Raw genomic sequence first — 21,940 nt, 5'->3', positions numbered from 1 at the left:
TCCCGCTTCGCCGAATGCCCTTCCAGAGCTCCATGAAGCTCAACAGGTCCCGGCTGCGGCAGATCGTAGCTGCCCTGGGCCCGGAGAAGCTCATCGAGTACTCCCTAGCAAGCGGCGAGAAAGCCGCACCGGTCACACCCGTCGAAGTACAGCTACAACAGGTCTGGGCGCACGTCCTGGGTGTGGAGCCGACGACGATCGGTCGGCACGATAGCTTCCTCCAGATTGGTGGCGATTCTATCCGCGCGATCCAGATGGTCACCGCGGCGCGTCTGCTAGCTAGTCTTTCTCTCACCGTCCACGACGTGTTCCTCGATCCCCGTCTCTCGGCAGTCGCACTCAAGGCCGTGGACAGCAGCGTCGACAGTAGTCACGGTACAGACAGAGTTCCGTCGGCGCCATTCTCGCTTCTCCCCGCGGAGCACGTCGAGGGTATCAAGACTGCGGCGGTGGAAGACTGTCACCTGGCCTCGGAGCAGCAAATCGAAGATGCCTATCCTTGCATCCCGCTGCAGGAAGGCCTGATGGCGCTTGCGGTCAAAGACCCTGGCACATACGTCGCCAAGCAGGTGTATCGCTTGGGTCGTGGCATCGACATAGAGACGTTCAAAGACGCCTGGAATCGCACACTTGACGCATGTGGTATCCTACGGACACGCATCATCCTCCACCAGGAGTCTACCATGTCGCTCCAAGTTGTGGTCCGAGAAGAACAGGCACTCTGGGAGACGACCGACGGTCTCAGCCTGCAGCAGGCGCTCGAGGCCGCAGATACTATGCAGATGCAGTACGGCTCGCGGCTATGCCGGTATTCCCTTGTCCACGAGGCTGATGGGACCGCTTACTTCGTCGTTGTGATCCACCACGCTATCTTTGACGGATGGAGCATGGGACTCATTCTCAAGACGTTGACAGAGATATATGGAGGGGCTGAGACCCCTGCCCTTGAGCCATATTCCGGCTTTGTCGAGTATACGGCCAATCTCGACCAGGAAGAAGCCGCGCAATACTGGAGAGGGCAGCTGGAAGGAGCCCAGCAAGAATCCTTCTTGCGAACTTCGTCGGGCTCAGCGGATGATGACAAGCCCACCTCCAAGGTCGCACAGATGACCATTGCCTTCCCATGGCGGGGCGAGGGCACGTCGATCACCAAAGCCACCGCCTTGCGCGCTGCCTGGGCTCTCGTGCTCGCCCGGTACAGCGACACTGAGGATATCTGCTTCGGCACTACGGTAAGCGGTCGCCAGGCGCCTGTCTCTGGCCTGGATATCATGGTCGGACCCGCTGTCGCGACTGTGCCGGTCCGCATCCAGATAGAGCGGGAGCAGTCTGTTGCCAGCTTTTTGGACCGGGTACAAGCTCACGCGTCTGAGATGGTGGCATACGAGCAATATGGTTTGCGTAACATTTCCAAGCTTGGCGACGATGCAAAGAAAGCCTGCGACTTTTCTTCCCTTATGATGGTTCAGCCCGGATCTGCTAAGGCCACATCTGCTGAGTCTGGTCAGGAAAAAGAACAGTTGCTTCTCCCGGTGGATCAGGAAGCTTATGATGCCACACAGACGCTCGAGGGCTACTTCAATTATCCCTTAGTCGTCGAAGCTGTCACGGGAGACGACACTGTCGACCTCGTTATTAGCTACAACACGGCACTTGTCCCAGACGCTAAAGTGGAGGCTCTAGTCCGTCACCTCGAACACGTCGCCCTCCAGCTGGCTACTCGTGCTGAGGCGGCATTGCACGACATCTCCCTTGCAGGACCTTGGGACCTCGCCCAGGCTGTTCACTGGAACACCGCAGACGCCAGCCCTGTTCGGGCTTGCATACATGACCTGGTCGCCGAGCGGGCAGCCAAGGTCGCCGGCAACCACGAAGCGATACATGCGTGGGATGGAGTGATTACTTATTCCCAGCTCGGAGAGATGTCAGATGCCGTCGCCGCTCATCTTGCTACCTGCGGTGTTGGCCCAGAGACTATCGTACCTGTCTGCTTCGAGAAGTCGGTCTGGGCTGTGGTAACCATGATAGGCATTCTCAAGGCTGGCGGAGCCTTCACGCCGCTAGATCCATCTCATCCCAAGGCTCGATGGCAGACCGTGATCCGCGAGACTGGCGCTCGTCTGATGGTCACGTCCACGGCCATGGCGCCCAACTGCGAGAACCTGACAGACGTCGTCGTTAGACTGTCAGGTCCCGAGGTGGCTCAACTCTGTCAAAAGTACTCGAGCGGGCCGAAGCTCATGAGCAGGGCTACGTCTTCCAACGTTGCCTATGTCATCTTTACATCCGGGTCCACGGGCAAGCCGAAGACGATTGTGGTCGAACACGCCGCCCTGTGTACTAGTTTGGTCGGCCGCGGAAGAGCCTACCACTTTACTGAAGAATCCCGCGTCCTGCAGTTCTCGAGCTTTGTCTTCGACGTCAGCTTGAGTGAGATTTTCGAGACCTTGATCTTTGGCGGCACTGTTTGCATTCCCGCCGAGGCGCAACGCCTGCACAACATCCAAGGCTACATCCAGGACGCAGCCGTTAATACCGCGTTACTCACTTCCACTTTTCTGCGGACGATCGAACCCGCCAGTGTTCCCTCACTCAAGTTGCTCATTCTGGTCGGCGAGGCTCCTACCAAGGAAATCCTCGACACGTGGATGGGTTCCGTAACGCTGGCGAATGCCTACGGCCCCTCCGAAATCAGCGTGTTCTGCAACTCACACGTATACAAGTCGCACAATGAACCACCGACCACCGTGGGTCGCGGTTTCGGAAGCGCCTGCTGGATCGTCGATCCGGGCAATCACTCCGCTCTGGCGCCCATAGGCTGCACGGGAGAACTCATGGTGCAGAGGGAGATGGCGCGGGGGTATCTCAACGACGTCGCGGCCACAGACGCTGCGTTTATCCGCGCCGTCGACTGGCTGCCCAAGGAACTCGTGCAGCCTGGCGATACACGCAAGTTCTACAAGACCGGCGACGTGGTGCGGTACAACTGGGATGGCACTATCGAGTATCTTGGCCGACGCGACACGCAGGTCAAAGTGCGTGGCCATCGTGTCGAGCTTGGTGAAATCGAATACGCTCTCAAGGCTTGCATCCCCGGCATCACGCATGCGGCTGTCGATCTCGTGCGGCAAGAGTCACGCGAGTATCTGGTTGCTTTCTTCGATCAGCCTGCTTCTGTAGACGAGGACGAGTCATCGGACGGGCTGCTACCCATGGACCGGACCCTCAAAGGGCTTGTTGTGGCCGGACTGAGCGAGATGCGCCGCCTGCTGCCCTCTTATATGCTTCCACGCATATTCCTGCCAGTTCGAAAAATGCCTCTCCTGACGTCCTTGAAGCTGAACCGGGCTGAGCTGCGCCGCATGGGCAACGCCTTAAGTGAGGACGAACTCGTTGCGTACTCGACAGCTAGCAACGAGAACAAGGTCGCTCCGGCTACGGAGACCGAATTTGCTGTCCGTGAGGTCTGGGCCGAGGTGTTGCGGATGGACCCAGAGATGATCGGACGACATGATAGCTTCCTCGAGCTGGGTGGCGACTCCATCACTGCCATCCACACCGTCACGCTCGCCCGCCGGCGTGGCCTCGTGCTGACCGTGCCTGATATCTTCAGCGACCCCAGGCTGCTGGCGGTCGCTTCATGCGCCAGTGTAGATCCCTCGCTCCTCGCCACAGAAGGGGGACCTACCGATGCTGATACATCACTGTTACCGATTTCCCAGCCCTTCCGCCTTCTCGCCGCGGACCAGCTTGACGACATCCGTTCTGTGGTGGTCGAGACCTGCTGCCTTGAGAGCAGCGAGCAGATAGAGGACATCTTTCCCTGTACGCCTCTGCAGGAAGGCCTGCTGGCATTGTCGGTGCGACAGTCGGGCTCCTACGTAGCCAAGAATGTGTACCGACTGGCCGACACGGTCGACCTGGATCGCTTCCGCGAGGCGTGGGAGGGCACCCTCATCGCCTGCAGCAACCTGCGCACGCGTATCGCCCTCCACGACCATGTCTCACTCCAGGCAATCGTCCGCGAGGCGCCCAGCTGGGAGGTCGGCCCGACCGTGGCTGCCATTGTGGAAGCTACCACACAAGAGACTATGCAGTACGGGTCAAGCCTGTGCCGATATGGCATCTCCACTGACAACGAGACCGGGGCACGGTACTTTGTGCTGGTCATGCACCATGCCATCTTTGACGGCTGGAGCATGAGCATCGTGCTGCACACGCTGTCGACGCTGTACGGCGGCGGGCTTACCCCTGAGATCCAGCCGTACTCAGGCTTTGTCGAGTATGCGGCAAAGCTAGACCTCCATGACGCGCGAGACTACTGGCAGAGCCAGCTGCAGGGCGCCCAAAGAGCAGCTTTCCCACGTATCGGAGGCACTCGACCTTCGGAGGGTAATTCGCCCAAGAAAACTGGTGTGTTGAATACCACAATGGCTCTGCCAGCCATGCAGCAAGGTGCTTCCGTTACTAGGGCGACTGTTCTGCGAGCGGCATGGGCCATGGTGCTCGCTCGCTACAGCGATACCCAAGATGTCTGTTTCGGCACCACCGTGTCCGGTCGCCAGGCTCCTGTCACCGGCGTCGACATGATGGCTGGTCCGGCCGTCGCTACCGTGCCCATCCGCATCCAACTCGACAGCCGGCAGCAGGACGTGTCGGATTTCCTGCGCACGGTTCAGAAGCAGAGTTCCGACATGGTTGCCTACGAACAGTTCGGCCTGCAAAACATTGCCAAGCTGAGCGCGGATGCGCGTGACGCGTGTGACTTTGGCAGCTTGTTCGTCGTCCAGCCTGCCCGGCTCATGGGCTCATTGACGGGTTCGGCTGATCTGCTGGTGGCGGGCGGGCACGATGGTTTCGATGCTGAGGAGACGTTCGCTGGATATTTTAATTACCCTCTGGTCGTCCAAGTCATCCTTCATGAGAGCCACATGGACATCATGTTCACATATGACACAAGTGCTGTGTCGGAGACACGCCTGAAAGCCATGTCTCAACACCTTGGTCATGTCGTCAGCCAGCTCATTACCAGATTCGACTCTCCGCTCCACGACATCTCCATCGCTGGACCCTGGGATCTAGAGGTTGCCACTGCCCGCAATGGCCAGGCCCCGCCAGTCATCAACAAGTGTTTCCACCATTTGTTCGAGACCCAAGCCCAACAGCAGCCAGAAGCCCCAGCCATCCGGGCCTGGGACCGCAACTTCACCTACGGCCAGCTCAATGCCGCGTCCAACCGCTTGGCACGCCATCTGGTATCCCGTGGCGTCTCTGTGGGTGACCTCGTGCACGTCTGCTTCGAGAAGTCGGCGTGTTTCTTCGTCTCCATCCTTGCTATCAACAAGGCCGGTGCCGCCTGGGTGCCTTTGGAGCCGAGCCATCCCATCCAAAGGCAGCGTCAGGTTGTCGAACAAACTGAAGCCAGGTTCTGCCTGGCGTCAGCCACGCAGACTGCTCGCTGTGTCGAGCTCGTGGATGAGGTTATCACGGTCACAGATGCCCTCGACCAGCAGTTGCAAGCCGCCAAGACCAGCGATGCAAACCTCGCCAGCGCCGTCACCCCCGAGCATCCAGTCTATGTTCTCTTCACCTCGGGAAGCACGGGAACGCCAAAGGGCTTGGTGATGCAGCACCGGGCACTGTGCACTAGTCAGACTGCCCTCATCCAGAGATTGGGAATGACCTCTGACGTCCGCATGCTCCAATTCGCATCCTATGTCTTCGACATGTGTGTCGGAGAAACGGTACCCACACTGATGACCGGTGGACAGCTCTGCGTGCCAGCCGAAGAGACCAGGCTTAACGGCCTGGCCGAGTTTATGCGAGCTAATAAGGTCACTTGGAGCTGGTTCACCCCTGCGTTTGCGAAGACCTTGATACCGGAAGAGCTACCAGATCTGCAACTCATCTTCCTCGCAGGTGAAGCCGTCGGGCAGGACCTGTTTGACCTCTGGTTCGGCAAGGTCCGCCTCATCAACGGCTGGGGTCCTGCCGAGACGTGCGTGGTCAGCACAATGCACGAGTGGCAGTCCGCGGACGAAGCGCCGCTGACAGTCGGTTCCGCCGTCGGTGGCTACTGCTGGATCGTCGAGCCCGATGATCATACCCACCTGGCGCCAATCGGCTGCGTGGGCGAGGTGGTCATCCAGAGCCCGACAATCCTCAAGGAATACCTCGCCAACCGGGCTGCTACTAATGCGGCAGTCGTGCTGGACCTGCCAGGCTGGGCACCGCGCCGCACAGAGGCCCACTGGGACCGGTTCTTCAAGTCTGGTGATCTCTGCTGCTTCAATGACTCTGGCACGATGGACTTTGTGAGCCGCAAGGACACTCAGGTCAAAATCAGAGGTCTGCGCGTCGAGCTGAGCGAAGTAGAGCACCATCTCAAACAGGCTACCGCCGGATTCGTACAGCAGGTTGTTGTCGATGTGTTGCGCGGGGACTCGTTATCGTCGTCGTCGTCCTCCTCCTCCTCCTCTTCCTCAGCTGTGCTCGTTGCGTTTGTGTGCCTGACAGACGAGACGCACATTTCTGCTGGGGAGACGAGCCACACCGACATGTTCCTCCCGCTGACTGGCGAGCTCAAGGGCCAAATGGTTGCTGCTTCGGGTCGTCTGGGTGTTGTGCTGCCCAGCTACATGGTGCCCGCAATGTTCATCGTCTGCAAGTACATGCCATTCATAGGCTCGACAAAGCTCGATAGAGGCGGTCTGCGGAAAGCCGCCCTCGCTATGGACCGAGCCACACTTGCCACCTACTCCCTGGCAGACGCCGAGAAGCGGCCCGCGGAAACCCCCATGGAGCACGAGCTCCAGAAGATCTGGGCCGCAGTGCTCCAGCTCCCCATCGACAATATCGGAAGGGACGACAGCTTCATGCGCCTGGGTGGAGACTCCATCAGTGCGATTCAAGTGGTGACCGTCGCGCGAAGCCTCGGCCTCAGCCTCGCCGTGTCTGACATCTTCAGGGACCCGCGGCTATGCGCCGTTGCTGCTTGTCTCGTCACGGAGGACTCCGAGGTATATCTGGCACAACCCTTTGAGTTGCTGTCCGAGGAGGCACAAGCGGACCTTGACAACCTCAAAAAGACCGTGGCAGAGGCATGCGGTGGGGTTTCCCCTGGGCAGATCGAGGACGTGTATCCCTGCACTGCTCTGCAGGAGGGACTCATGGCCCTCGCTGTGAAGCAGCCCGGCTCCTATGTGGCACGTCAGGTCTATCGCCTCGCGCCTGGTATAGATGTTGCTGCTTTCCAGGTCGCGTGGGAGCGAACTCTTGAAGCCTGTCCGAACCTGAGGACGCGGATTGTGCACCACTCAGGGTCTTCGCTGCAAGCCATCGTTCAGGAACCTGCAGCTTGGGAGCCTGCCACAGCGATGGACACGTTGGATGACTTCCTCGTGGCCCACAACGCCATGGAGATGCAATACGGGACCAGGCTCTGCCGATACGCTCTCATCTCAGAGTCCTCGACTGGAGACTCCTTCCTGGTCCTGATCATGCACCACACCATTTTCGACGGATGGAGCTTGGGGCTCGTCTTGGAGACTCTCCAGGCTCACTACGAGAATAATGTTGCAGTCCCTGTGCTTGAGCCGTACACTGGGTTCATCAAGCATGTCTCAACCATAGACCGGAACTCCGCAGAGGAGTTCTGGACAGCACAGCTCCAAGGTGCGCAGCGCGCAGACTTCCCAAGCCGCGACACAAGCAGACGTGCCAAGGACAGCGGGTCAACCACCAAGATCTTTGAGAAGACTGTAGAGCTCGGCTCTACCATGGACGACACATCCATCACCAAAGCGACCATTGTCCGTGCCGCTTGGGGTCTGCTGCTGGCTTGCTACTGCAACACTGACGACATCTGCTTTGGCACGACCGTCTCCGGCCGACAGGCGGCGGTACCTGGCGTGGACCGCATGGCTGGACCAGCAGTTGCCACGATTCCCGTTAGAATGCCCATCCCGCGTCAGCAGCGGGTTGCCGATTTTCTTCGCGATGTCCAGACACGGGCTGCCGAGACGGTGGCGTACGAACAGTTTGGTCTGCAGAATATTGGCAAGCTCAGCGCGGACGCTCGAACTGCGTGCGACTTCGAGAGTCTGATGATTATCCAGCCTGGGCAGACCATCATGAGTGGCGCGTCTGAGCGGCCCGAGTTCCTGCTGCCAGTGGATCACACCGCGCTCGACTCGGCCAAGGGACAGAGCCGGTATTTTAGCTACCCGCTTGTGCTTCAGGCCGTTACCCACCATGACAGGGTTGACTTCGTTTTCACATATGACGACGGCGTCTTTTCCCAGGAGCGTCTTGAGGCCATGAGTGCACATCTGGAGCATCTCATCGAGCAACTGACCTCGCAACAGTCGAGTCTGCTAGAGAGTGTCACGGTTGCGGGCCCGTGGGATCTCGACCAGGCAATGAGATGGAGCAGCAGCACGGATACAGCCATCGTAGACAAGTGCGTGCACGACATTGTGGCGGCACGTATCGCGAAGACTCCAGATCACGAGGCTATCCACGCCTGGGATGGCTCGTTCTCGTATGCCGAACTCGACCAACACTCATCCCTTCTCGCCTCGCACCTCGTCCATCTCGGCGTCGGTCCAGATGTGATGGTGCCGATTTGCTTCGAAAAGTCGAAGTGGGCGATTGTTGCCATGCTCGGTGTCATGAAAGCCGGTGGCGCTTTTGTCCCGCTTGATCCCACCCACGCAGACAGCCGTCGACAGATGCTTGTGCAACAAATCAAGGCGCCTCTAATCGTTTCGTCCTCTGCGGAGGTGGCCTCGTGTGAGGGCATGTGTCCACAAATAGTTGAGCTGTCAGAACGTGCCATCGAGATCATGCGTGCTGCCAACCACAAGCTTACCCGCAAATCGCTCGTGGCTCCTTCCAATGCCGCCTACGCCATCTTCACATCGGGTACTACCGGCAACTCCAAGACCATCACAGTCGCGCACTCGGCCATCTCAACCAGCACCATGGCTCAGAGTCGGGCATTCTTCATGGACAACAACTCCCGAGTCCTTCAGTTCTCCAATTTTGTCTTTGACGTGTCCCTGGCCGAAATCCTGACAACTCTAGCCGTGGGCGGCACGATTTGCATCCCTAGCGATGCAGGTCGTCTGCAGGTGACCGAGTTCATCAACCAGAGCCGGACAAATACCGCGTTCCTGACCCCATCCTTCGCCAGCACTCTGAGCCCCCAGGAAGTTCCCTTGCTGCAGACGCTGATTGTGGGAGGCGAGGCACCGAACCAGCACACTCTTGATCTCTGGCATGGCAAGGTACGCCACCTGATCAACGGCTACGGCCCAGCCGAGGCTTGCGTGTATGCCGCCACCCATAAATATTCCTCAGCGATGGACAACCCTACCACAATTGGCAGGGGTCTCAGCGGACGTCTATGGGTTGTCGATCCCGAGAATGGCCAATATCTCACCCCGATCGGCTGTACCGGTGAGCTGGTCGTGCAAGCCCACTCTCTCGCACGTGGCTACGCGAACGACGAGGCCACTACTGCCAAGGCCTTCCTGAGCAACGTGAAATGGCTGCCGGCCAGTGCCACGGTGCCTGGGCAAAGATTCTACAAGACAGGTGACTTAGTCCACTATGCTGCAGATGGCAACCTGGTTTACCTCGGCAGAAAGGACACGCAAGTCAAGCTCCGCGGCCAGCGAGTCGAGCTTGGTGCCATTGAGGACGGCATCAAAAATGCTTGGTCCGAGGTCGAACATGTCGCTGTCGATCTGGTTAAGCATGAGTCGCGCGAGTTCCTGGTTGCTCTTTTCAAGTTGCAAGATCGAGCAGACGGTACCGCCTACGACCTGGAGTCTGTCGACACTGCCCACAATCAGGACCTGGCTGATCGCGCACAGGACATGCTTCCCATGAGCTCGTCGTTGCGTGAGAAACTGGCCATCTTGACGCAAGACCTGGCCAGTCGTCTGCCAGCATACATGGTGCCGACTTTCTTCATACCACTCCGCGAGATGCCCTTCCAGCACAGCTCTATGAAGCTCAACAGATCTGAGCTCCGCCGCACGGCCAATAGTCTCACATACCGCCAATTGGCAAGCTACTCCCTGACCTCTGGGGACAAGGTTGCGCCCACTAGTGAGGCCGAGGTTGTGATGCGGGATCTCTGGGCCGCGATCCTGAAGCTCGACCCGGAGCAGATCGGACGCTATGACAACTTCCTCCAGCTTGGCGGCGACTCGATCACCGCCATCTCGCTGGTCACCGTAGCCAGGGAAGCAGGCATTAAGCTATCGGTGCAAGACATGTTTGCGGATCTTCGCCTCTGCGCGGTTGCCGAGAAAGCCGTTTTCGAGGGTAAAGGGGTGGTTGACTCGTACAAAGTGGCACCATTTGGCTTGGTGCCTGAACTCGTCCGTGACGGCCTTCTCGACACGATAACCGACGTCTGTGGCCTCCAGAGCACCGACTCAATTGAGGACGCGTACCCATGCACGGCGTTCCAGGAGGGTGCGATGGCACTTTCCATGAAGCAGCCTGGCTCGTACATCGCAAAGCATGTCTACCGCCTCGCAAGAGATGTTGACGTGGACCGCTTCAAGTCCGCCTGGGCACAGACTCTGCAAATGACGGACGCACTGCGTACACGCATTGTGCTCCACGGCGACGCATCCATCCAGACCGTTATCAAGGAGCCTCCAGTCTGGGACTCTCTGGAAGATGACGGCGAGATCACTTCTATTCTCGAGGGTACGAACAAGGTCGAGATGAGTTATGGCTCGCGCCTGTGCCGTTATGCCCTTCTCCCAGCCACGGCCGAAGGTGGTTGTCTCTACTTTGTGCTCATCATGCACCACGCCGTTTTCGATGGGCTGAGCGCAGGTCTGGTGCTTGACACCCTTTCCCGGCTGTACGACGGCAAGGCCATACTGCCACTGGAGCCCTACTCTGGATTTGCAAGCTATCTCGACCGCATTGAGCAGGATAAGTCAATCGAGTACTGGGCTGCGCAGCTCGATGGTGCTCGTGCTGCTTCGTTCCCACAGGATGACAGCAAGAGTAGCACGCCCGTCACCAAAGTTCTAGACAGGACAATCTCTTTTCCCCAGAGCCAGCAGGGCGTCTCGTCATCATTCACCAAGGCCACCGTGCTTAGAGCTGCCTGGGCTTTGGTCCTCGCCCGCTACGAGGACGATAGTGACGATGTCTGCTTCGGCACTACCATCTCGGGTCGCCAGGCACCTGTTGCTGGTCTCGAGCGCATGGCGGGACCGACCGTTGCGACTGTGCCGGTCAGAATCCGTCTGGACAGAGACAACACGGTTGCCGCCCTGTTGCAAGCAGTGCAGACCCAGGCTTCCGAGATGATTCCCTTTGAGCAGTTTGGTCTGCAGAACATTGCCAAGATCAGCTCTGAAGCGAAAGAGGCATGCGAATTCGGCAGTCTGCTGGTCGTGCAACCCACCCGACCAGCCCTGCTTGTGCCCACCACGACGCAGAAACAGGAGCAAGAGCAGGAGCCGCTCCTTCAGGCCGCGATCGAGGACGTGAGCAGTGTCGAGGCCTCTCTAGACGGCTACTTCACTCACCCGTTGGTCCTGCAAGCGGTCCCCGTCGGCGACCACGTGGAGCTCATGTTTACCTATCACGCCAACGTGGTCTCGAGTTCTCAGCTGGAAGCGCTGGCACATCACCTTGAGCGCGCCATTGAGCAGCTTGTCTCCAGCCCCGAGATGTCATTATCTGCCCTGTCGCTCACCGGCACGTGGGATGAGCAGCAAGCCAACTCTTTCCGCGGAGAAACCCCCGACACTATCGAGTCTCGTGTGCACACCCTCATGGAGCAGCAGGTCCGCCGGACTCCGGATGCCATCGCCGTTCACGCCTGGGACGCAGAGTTCAGCTACAACCATCTGAACGCCATGGCAGACCAGCTCGCTTACAAGCTGGTCATTGAGTTGGCGGTGCAGCCCGGAGATCTTGTCCACGTGTGCTTTGAAAAGTCTGCCTGGTTCTTCGTCGCCATGCTCGCGATCAACAAGGCCGGTGCCGCCTGGGTCCCGCTTGACCCGGGGCATCCTAAGCAGCGGCACAGGCAGGTTATTGCCCAGACCAAAGCCACGCTACTTTTGGCATCAGTCTCCCAGACCGAGAAATTCACCGACTTGGTCGCGAATATCGTTGTAGTCGACCACGAGACAATGGCGATACTCTCTGCCGACCCAGCCTCGTTGGTCTCGACCTTGGCCAGCGTCATGGTCACGCCAGAACACCCGGCCTACGTCCTGTTCACCTCGGGTAGTACTGGCGTGCCCAAGGGTCTGGTGATGCAGCACCGAGCCGTCTGTACCAGCCAGGTCGCCATTGCAAAGCGGCTTGGGCTGCATGCCGGTGTCAAGATGCTGCAGTTCTCGGCCTTTGTGTTTGATGTCTGTATTGGCGAGATTGTCGGCTCGCTCATCACTGGCGCGCAGTTGTGTGTCCCGGCCGAGGCAACCAGACTCGACGGCATCGAAGAGTTTATTCGAAGTACAGGTGTCACTTGGGCTTACCTGACGCCTGCCTTTGCCCGCACGCTGCGACCACACGAGATCCCCGGGCTCGAGCTACTCCTATTGTGTGGTGAACTGGTAGGCCAGGACGTCTTCGAGATTTGGCACAACAGCCACCCTCGATTCATTCTGGGATGGGGCCCGGCAGAGACTTGCGTCATCAGCACCATCCACGAGTGCCAAAAAGGCGCCGAAGAGTCGCCTCTGACCATTGGTAGACCCGTCGGCGCCTACTGCTGGGTCGTCGATCCTGAAGACCCCCAACAGCTTGCTCCGTTCGGTTGCGTGGGAGAGGTCGTCGTCCAAGGACCGCCTGTCCTGCGCGAATACCTCGACGACCCGGTCAAGACGAGCGCCGCCATGGTGACGGAAGTGCCAGCCTGGGCTCCCCGCAACGACAGCCAGCCATGCTGGAACCGACTCTTCCGCACCGGAGACCTGGGCGCGTTCAACCCCGACGGCTCCTTGAGATTCGTCGCGCGCAAGGACGCCCAGGTTAAGATCCGTGGCCTTCGCATCGAGCTTCACGAGGTGGAGCACCACCTGGGCGAGGCGCTTCGCCCGCATGGAGTGGAACGTGTCGCGGTCGATGTGCTCCGGGACGGCTCGGGCGCGAACCTGGTGGCCTTCTTCTGTGCCGACGACACATCTCGAGTGACAAAGGGCGCTGGTCCACACAACCCAGACGATGTGTTCCTCCCCATGACGCCGGAAAGCACCGACATGGTCCTCGACGCCATGAGCAAGCTGAATCTCGCCTTGCCCTCGTACATGGTCCCCAGCCTGTTCGTCCCATGTCGCTACATGCTGTTCAGCGGCTCGGCCAAACTCGACAGGAAGGCGCTCACGCAGACCCTTGCAGCTCTGGGCCCTGAGCAGATCGCAAAACAATATGCCCTCGTGAGTGCCGAGAAGCTTCCCATGGAGACAGACACGGAACGACAGTTGCAAGCCATCTGGGCAGCTTTGCTCCGGATCCCGACCGAGTCGATCGGCCGTGACGACAACTTCCTGCGCCTGGGCGGTGACTCGATCACGGCGATCCACATGGTGACGGCAGCCTACAACGCCGGCCTCAGCCTGACAGTCCACGACATATTCAAGGACCCACGTCTGTCCGCTGTCGCCAGCAGCGCTGTCTCTGGCGGTGCTTACGAGGAAGCGCTCGTGGTCGAGCCATTTGATCTCATCAGGGCAGCAGGGCTCGAGGTGGACGAGGTCCTAAACTCCGTCTCGAGTGCATGCTCGCTGGTGGACGGCACCGATGAGGTGGAGGACATCTACCCATGCACTGCCCTCCAGGAGGGACTGCTTGCCCTGGCTGTCAAGGAACCCGGGTCGTACATTGCCAAGCACATATACCAGCTCTCAGAGACGGTGGACATGGATCGCTTCCTGTCTGCATGGGACGACACGGTTGCTGCTATTCCTGCATTGCGCACTCGTATCGCCCTCCACAACGGCGTGTCTCTGCAGGCCGTGGTTCGAGAACCTGCCTCGTGGGAGCCTGCAAGCAGCACTCCTGACCTGCCAACTGCTCTGCACCACGCCAAGACAATGGAGATGCAGTATGGCTCGCGGTTGTGTCGATATGCACTTACCGCCGAGGCAGCGGGTCCACGCTACTTTGTTCTGGTCATGCACCATGCTGTCTTCGACGGCTGGAGTCTTGGCTTGTTGATGAGCACGTTCTGCAACTTCTACAAGGGCAGCAGTCTCGCGACGCCCATGTCGTCCTACGCAAACTTTGTCGCCTATCTTGACCAGGTCGATGAGTCTGCAGCTGAGGAGTACTGGAGCCAGCAGCTCGCCGGCGCGCAGAAGACGTCGTTCTTCGACGTGGATACTCCGCAGCACGTCGACGTCGCGTCTGACAAGAAGACAGGGACGGTGGAAACGACACTTTCCATCCCGAAGACGACTGGAGGTGAAGCAGCAGCAACAGCAGCCATGGCCACCCGTGCTACTGTCCTTCGTGCCGCGTGGGCCATTGTCCTGAGCCAGTATGCCGACTCGGACGATGTCTGCTTCGGCACGACCATCTCCGGTCGCCAGGCGGGCGTCCCTGGCATCGAGAGCATGTGTGGTCCGACTGTCGCCACGGTCCCAGTGCGGCTCAAACTTGACCGGCAACAGCCCACGTCTGACTTCCTCGAGCACGTCCAGACCCAGGCTGCTGAGATGGTCGCGTTCGAGCAGTACGGCGTGCAGCGCATCGCGAAGCTCGGCTCTGACGCCAAGGAGGCATGCGACTTCACGAGTCTGCTCGTCATCCAGCCAGGAACACCAACAACGGCTTCGGATGCGGACACCGCCTCACAACAACCCAACGACGAGCCTCTGCTCCCGGTCAGCCCTGAAGTGTATAATGACCTGGGTGCCATGGACGGCTACTTCAGCTACCCCTTGGTGGTTGATGCCTTTGCTGGAGATGACGAAGTAAAGCTGGTTATCACTTATAACGCCAACGTAGTCCAGGAAGAGAGGGCTAAAGCTCTGGCGCAACACCTGCAGCATGTCATTGAGCAACTGTTTGGCCATGATCGTCAATCCACTCTGGGCAGGGTCTCTGTCGGCGGACCATGGGACTTCGCAGTGGCCGCGCGTTGGAATAGCAGCGTAGACATGGAGCTTGCCAAGACCACCGTCCACGATCTCATCTCCATCCGTGCTGCCGCACAGCCTGAAGCCCAGGCTATCGAGGCCTGGGACGGATCGCTGTCTTACTCGGAGCTGGACAGCCTATCGACACAGCTGGCAGCACACCTGGTCGAAGCGGGGGTGGGACCAGAGCAGATGGTGCCTTTCTGCCTGGACAAGTCCAAGCTTTCCATTGTGGCAATCCTTGCCATCATGAGGTCCGGCGGTGCTTTTGTCCCGCTGGATCCCTCACACCCGCCAAGCCGCCACCAAGATATCCTGGCGGAGACCAATGCCCGGCTGGTCATCGTCTCCCCCTCGACAGCAGCGCAATGTGCTGGACTTGGCGTCAAGGCAATCGTGCTATGCAACGAGCTGCTAGATCAGTTACCACCCTGCCCATGCCCGTCAGAAGGCACAGTCAACAGCCAAACTGCACAGGGATCCGATGCCGCCTACACAATCTTCACCTCTGGCTCCACGGGCAAGCCAAAGTCTATCGTAGTCGAGCACGCGGCCCTGTGCACGACAGTGATGAGAAACGCGGCGGCCCACCGCGTAGACACCCGGACGCGCATGCTGCAGTTCTCGAGCTTTGTCTTCGACGTCAGCTTGAGCGAGATTTTTGAGACGCTCGTCTGGGGTGGTGTGCTGTGCGTGCCGTCCGAGTCACAGCGCCGCGAGGGAGTCGCCGAGTTCATCAGGAGCTCCAACGCCAACGCGGTCATGTTAACGTCTTCCTTCCTCAAGACTATGACTCCCGAGCAAGTGCCTTCTCTAGATCTTGTCATCCTCGTGGGAGAGCCGCCGGTGAAGGAGATTCTACAGACCTGGGTCAGACCTGGCGTCCGGCTGATGAACTCGTATGGCCCAACAGAATCATGTATCTTCTGCGCCGCCCACACCTACGAGCGTCCAGATGATCGGCCTACCAACGTCGGCCGGGGCATCACATCGAGCATGTGGATTGCAGATCAGCGTGATCCCAAGCGACTGGCGCCAATCGGTTGTGTCGGCGAGCTCGTGGTCGAGACGAACACTCTGTCCAGGGGCTACTCGAATGACAAGGATGAGACAGCTCGCGTCTTCCTGGACAGTGTCGGCTGGCTGCCAACGCCGCTGGGCCCTGACGTAAAGCCACGCTTCTACAGGACCGGCGATCTCGCCAAGTACAACGTCGACGGCTCCATCGAGTATGTCGGGAGGAAGAACACCCAGATCAAGCTGCGTGGCCACCGCATCGAACTCGGCGCCATAGAGCATGCGATCAAGAGTGTTCACTCGACAGTAGAGAACGTGGCAGTGGACAAGATCGAGTTCGGCACGCAAGACGTCCTCGTAGCGATGCTGAAGCTCGCCGCGGATCCAGAAAGCAGCGATGACGACGAAGCTGGGAACGAGCAGTCTGGCTTGGGAGAGGACCCGCTCCTGATACCTGTCACGGCGGCCATCTCGGCGGATTTCATGGCCATCACTACGGCGCTCCGGAGCAAACTGCCGGGGTACATGATACCAGCCTTCTTCGTGCCTCTGCGGGAGATGCCGGTCCAGGCGTCCTCGATGAAGCTGAACCGGTCGAGACTTCGCCAGCTCGCAAGAAGTCTGAAGCAGGAGCATCTCCTGGCATATTCTGTACGCGCTGCGGAGAAGAATCCGCCAAGTACTGACATGGAGATCGTCCTCCAGTCCGTCTGGTCGCGAGCCCTGGGCCTCGACTTGGACCATATCGGACGTCACGACAGCTTCTTGGAGATAGGAGGCGATTCCATCAGCGCCATCCAGGTCGTCACGCTACTTCGTGAGGAGGCGTTAGCGCTCACAGTGCAGGACATCTTCTCAAATCCTGTCCTGTCCGCAGTGGCCAAGAAGCTTATCCGTATCAGTGCCGTCGACTTGGAGGAAGAGGCACACACTGTCGTTCCTTTCAGCCTGGTGCCGGCCAACCAGGTTGACAAGATTGTCGCAAGCATCAGGCACAAGTGCAGCCTTGACAGCAACCAAGAAGTTGAGGATGTGTATCCCGCCACGCCATTGCAAGAGGGTCTCATGGGTTTGGCCATGCAGCAGCCAGGGTCATACATTGCAAAGCATATTCACCGCTTGCCCGACAATGTCAACATCAAGCGCTTCAAGGCTGCTTGGGAACGGACACTCGAGCTCTGTCAAAGTCTGCGCACCCGCATCGTCCTCCACGACGGCGCTACCTATCAGGCCGTCATCAAAGAAGAGCCAACATGGGCGGAGACCGGCGAGGCCAGCTTGACCGCAGTCCTGAGCGGACTCAAGATGATTGGGATGGAGTACGGATCCCGCCTCTGCCGATACGCCCTGGTCACTGACACCGATGGTGCTCGCTACTTTATGCTGGTCGTTCAGCACTCGGTGTTTGATGGCTGGAGCATGGCCCTGACCCTGCAGACTCTTGATGGCTTGTACCGGGGCCATGCAGAGCTTCCTCTGAAGCCGTTCTCTAGCTTCGTCCAGCATCTCGCTACAGGCACTGACCATGCTGCCGCGGAGGAGTACTGGGCTACACAGCTTGATGGTGCCCGGCCATTGTCGTTTCGAGGCCCAGTCAAGACATCATCGACGACAACCACGCGCCTCATAGAGAAGCGCATCAGCCTATCACGATCCGCAAAGATGTCTTCCATCACTACCGCCACTGTGATACGAGCTGCTTGGGCGTTGGTTCTCGCTCGCTACTCTGACACGGACGACGTGTGCTTCGGAACGACCGTCTCTGGGCGGCAGCTGTCGACTCCCGGTATTGAGAGTGTAGCCGGCCCTACCGTGGCCACTGTGCCTGTGCGCATGAGGCTTAGTCGCGACAAGCCAGTGGCTGATTTCCTTCACGACGTTCAGACCCAAGCTACTGAGATGGTGCCATTCGAACAGTTCGGACTCCGCAACATATCCAAACTAAATGCCCAGGCAAGAGCCATCTGCGACTTTTCCAGTCTCATGATCATTCAACCCGGTGGCGGCGGTGTTGTGCAAAACGCATCCGGAGGCGAGGCGCTCCTTCGCCCTGTGGATCCCAAGATCTTTGGATTCGTAGAAGCCATGGACGGCTACTTCAGCTACCCGCTGGTGATGCAGGCTCTCACGTACTCGGACTTTGCAGACTTGGTGTTGACCTATGATCCCAGCGTGGTCGGAGAGCATCGACTACACGCCATGACAAATCACCTCGATCACATTGTGCAACAGCTGCTTTCACCACAAGGCGCCTCTCTGGGCGACCTGTCATTGGCTGGCCCCTGGGACTTTGAACAGGCTTGCCAATGGAACACGGCCAACTCAACCCCTATTCGCAAATGTGTGCACGACCTGGTGACAGAACAAGCCAAGCGAACACCTACCCACGAGGCTGTCGTCTCTCAGACGGAGTCTCTCAGCTACGCCGAGCTGGACTGCCTGTCCAGTGGCTTGGCTGTCTACCTCTCGACGCTCGGGGTTGGTCCTGAGATGATGGTCCCGATCTGTATGGAAAAGTCTGTGTGGACAGTTGTTGCCATGCTAGGCGTGCTCAAGGCCGGTGGAGCCTTTGTGCCTCTCGATCCCTCGCATCCCGCGACACGGCGCCAGAGTCTGGTGAGCGATACGCAAACCCAAGTCATCCTTGCTTCTCCCGCTACCATGGCTTCATGCCGGGGACTCGTACCTATGGTCGTCGAGATCTCTCCTACACGCCTGGACCTCATGTATCTGCGGTATGGCGGCAACAGCATCTCTCCCGCAACGCCATCCAACACTGCATACGTCATCTTCACCTCCGGATCGACAGGCCGACCCAAGACTATCGTGGTAGAGCACTCGGCGCTCTGCACTAGCTTACTGGGCAGTGGCCGAGCCTACCATTTCACACCCGAGTCCCGGGTCTTGCAGTTCTCAAACTACGTGTTCGACGTCAGTTTGAGCGAGATCTTTGAGACGCTCTTCTTTGGCGGCACCATATGCGTCCCCTCTGACGAGGAGCGCATGAACGTTACGCCTTTTATCCGCGACATGGGCGTCAACACCGCTCTTTTGACATCGACGTTTGTCCGGACCTTCGTTCCAGCCGACGTGCCGTCGCTGAGTCTGCTCATCCTCGTGGGTGAGCCACCAGCAAAGGACATACTGACCACTTGGTTGCCGGCAAGCAACGTGACTCTGGCCAACGCCTATGGCCCCTCCGAGATCAGCGTGTTCTGCACCTCGCATGTTTTCAAATCCACCGAGGAGCCACCGACTACTGTCGGCCGCGGCTTTGGAGCAGACTGCTGGATCATCGAATCGGACGACGGCCGCCCACGACTCGCACCAGTGGGCTGTGTCGGTGAGCTTCTGGTGCAGCGCGAGATGGCTCGTGGCTATCTCAACGATAGGGCGGCCACGGACGCAGCTTTCATCAAGCTCGTCGATTGGCTGCCGGAACGCGACGCCGGAGACACACGCCGCTTCTACAAGACTGGCGACATGGTTCGCTACAATGCCGATGGCACTATTGAGTATCTGGGCCGCAGAGACACTCAGGTCAAGGTGCGCGGTCACCGTGTGGAGCTGGGAGAGGTCGAGTACGCCCTCAAACGGGTCCTTCCCGGGATCCAACATGCTGCCGTGGATGTCCTGCGACTGGATTCCCGCGAGACACTTATCGCGTTGTTCAGCTTCACGGATGCTGCCTCCTATGCAGACGTGATAACTCCTCCGGAACAGAAAGCTGGCAAGGTCGACTGGCTACTCCCCATGACTGACTCGATGCGCAAGGCTTTCATCAAGGCCGTAGACGAGTTGAGGCTCAGGCTTCCGTCATACATGCGCCCAACCACTCTCCTCCCACTGCGAGACATGCCGCTCCTCACTTCGATGAAGCTAAACAGAGCTGCGCTCCGACAGCAGTTCGGTCAACTGACCAGTGCTGACCTGCTCGAATACTCGCTGTCGAGTGCTACCAAGGAGGAGCCGGTCACTGAGCCGGAACACGAGCTTCGCAAGGCATGGGCGCAGGTTCTGGGACTACAAGTCGACCAGATTGGCCGCCATGACAGCTTCATGGAACTGGGCGGCGACTCGATCACGGCAATCCAGATGATCGCCGCCGTCCGAGAACACCTGGACATGACGCTAACTGTGCAAGATGTCCTTCATGATCCCCGGCTGTCTGCGCTTGCGGCCCTCGCAACAAACAAGAAGACTTTGCGCCAAGACGACGACAACAACAGCGACAGGGATGCCACACCATTCAGCCTACTCCCGCCGGGCAGCAGGCTCGAGAGCTTGTTGCAGTCAGTGGCACAAGAGTGTGGGCTGGACTCTGTCGACGAGGTGGAGGACATTCTTCCCGCGACGGCCCTACAAGAGGAAATGGTTGCCTTTACCGCCGTGGAGCCATACGGCTGGGTCCGCCAGATCCCGTACAAACTGCACGATGGGGCCGACGTGGCCTCCTTCATTGCGGCTTGGGAGCGCGTGCTCGAGCTCTACGCAATCCACCGCACTCGCGTCGTCCTGCGCGACAACGTCTATCTCCAGGTCGTCACGCGCCATGGTACCCAGTGGGAGCAGCAGGCCGACCCGGATGTCGACAAGTCATTCGACGCCCTGCGCGAGATAAGCATGGGCTTCGGCCAGCCGCTGTGCAGATATGCTCTGATCACGGATCAGACAGGCTCCGGCAGGGGCAGCTACTTTGTGCTCGTCATCCACCACGCCCTCTTTGACCTGTGGAGTCTGGACCTCGTCCTGTCCACGCTCAAGAACCTCTATCTGGGTCTCGATGTCGCTCCGTTCCGACCATACAGCGGACTCATCAAGAACATCGTCGAGACTGACGAGGCAGTAGCACGGGAATACTGGGCGGACCAGCTACACAATCTCACTCCCGCGCGTCTCCCCTTTGCTGCTGCCCTGCCTCCCGGCGCGAAGCAGCAAAACTTGTTCCTGCACCGGTACTTCCCCTTCCCCCGCGCGACAGGCACCTCGTTCACCAAGGCGACAATCCTCCGCGCGACTTGGGCACTGCTCCTCGCCCGCCACTGCCAGACAGACGACATCTGCTTCCTCACCACCGTGCTTGGTCGCGACGCCGACATCCCTGGCGTCGAGTCCATGGTCGGCATGGCCCTCACGCACGTCTTGGTACGTGTCCGTCTCAGCAACGACGATAAGAGCAAGCATGGAAGCAGACCTACGACGATAGCGGGCTTCCTGCAGGCCATCCAGGCCCAAGCCGCAGACATGATCCCCTTCCAGCAGTACGGCCTGCCCAAGATCTCCACCATCAGCCAGGCCGCAAAGGCAGCCTGCGAGTTTCCCTGGAAGTTCCTTATCCAGCCTGAGCTCTCGTCACCATCCTCCTCAGCCGCGGCCACAGCTTCGTCCTCGACAGTGGCGGCAGCGGCACCAGCAGCCCTGGTGAGCAACATCCAGCTGCTACAGGCCACCAAGCTGGGCGGCGACGGCCCCGTCAAAGGCTACGAGAGCGCGCCCATCTGCCTCGACGTCTTCATCGAGGCCGAGCGCGTGCACCTCATGGTGACGTACAACCCGGAGGCGGTGTCCGAGGAGCCCCTCCAAAGACTGTGCGACGAGTACAACCACATCATGAGCCAGCTTCTCACACAGGACTCCAGGCCGCTTGGCTCTGTCGTGCTGCCTTCTGTGTAGGAGACTTGAGGGGATAATCCAGAGATGCATGTCTAGAATGACATGGCTGGTTGTGGGAAAGGAGATTCTACGTATTGGAGAACGCTTCAGAAAGGAGAAACGCAAACACGCAC

At 59.1% G+C, this 21,940-nt stretch overlaps 1 protein-coding gene across 1 annotated transcript in view; it reads left to right on the top strand.

Annotated features, from left to right (window-relative positions):
* B0I36DRAFT_417494 (uncharacterized protein) overlaps window positions 1-21,940 on the top strand; it is a gene marked incomplete at its 5' end in the record, with an annotated part of 33,644 nt that extends 11,704 nt beyond the window's left edge. Inside the window, one exon of the mRNA XM_046162116.1 lies at window positions 1-21,940. This exon is cut by the window's left edge and continues 11,561 nt beyond it. Coding sequence (XP_046008814.1) covers window positions 1-21,827 — 21,827 coding nt within the window. The 3' untranslated portion in view covers window positions 21,828-21,940.

This window comes from Microdochium trichocladiopsis (genome assembly GCF_020744255.1).
Source record: "Microdochium trichocladiopsis strain MPI-CAGE-CH-0230 chromosome Unknown B0I36scaffold_9, whole genome shotgun sequence".
Lineage (NCBI taxonomy): Eukaryota > Fungi > Ascomycota > Sordariomycetes > Xylariales > Microdochiaceae > Microdochium > Microdochium trichocladiopsis.
This window is presented reverse-complemented; position numbering and strand designations above follow the sequence as displayed.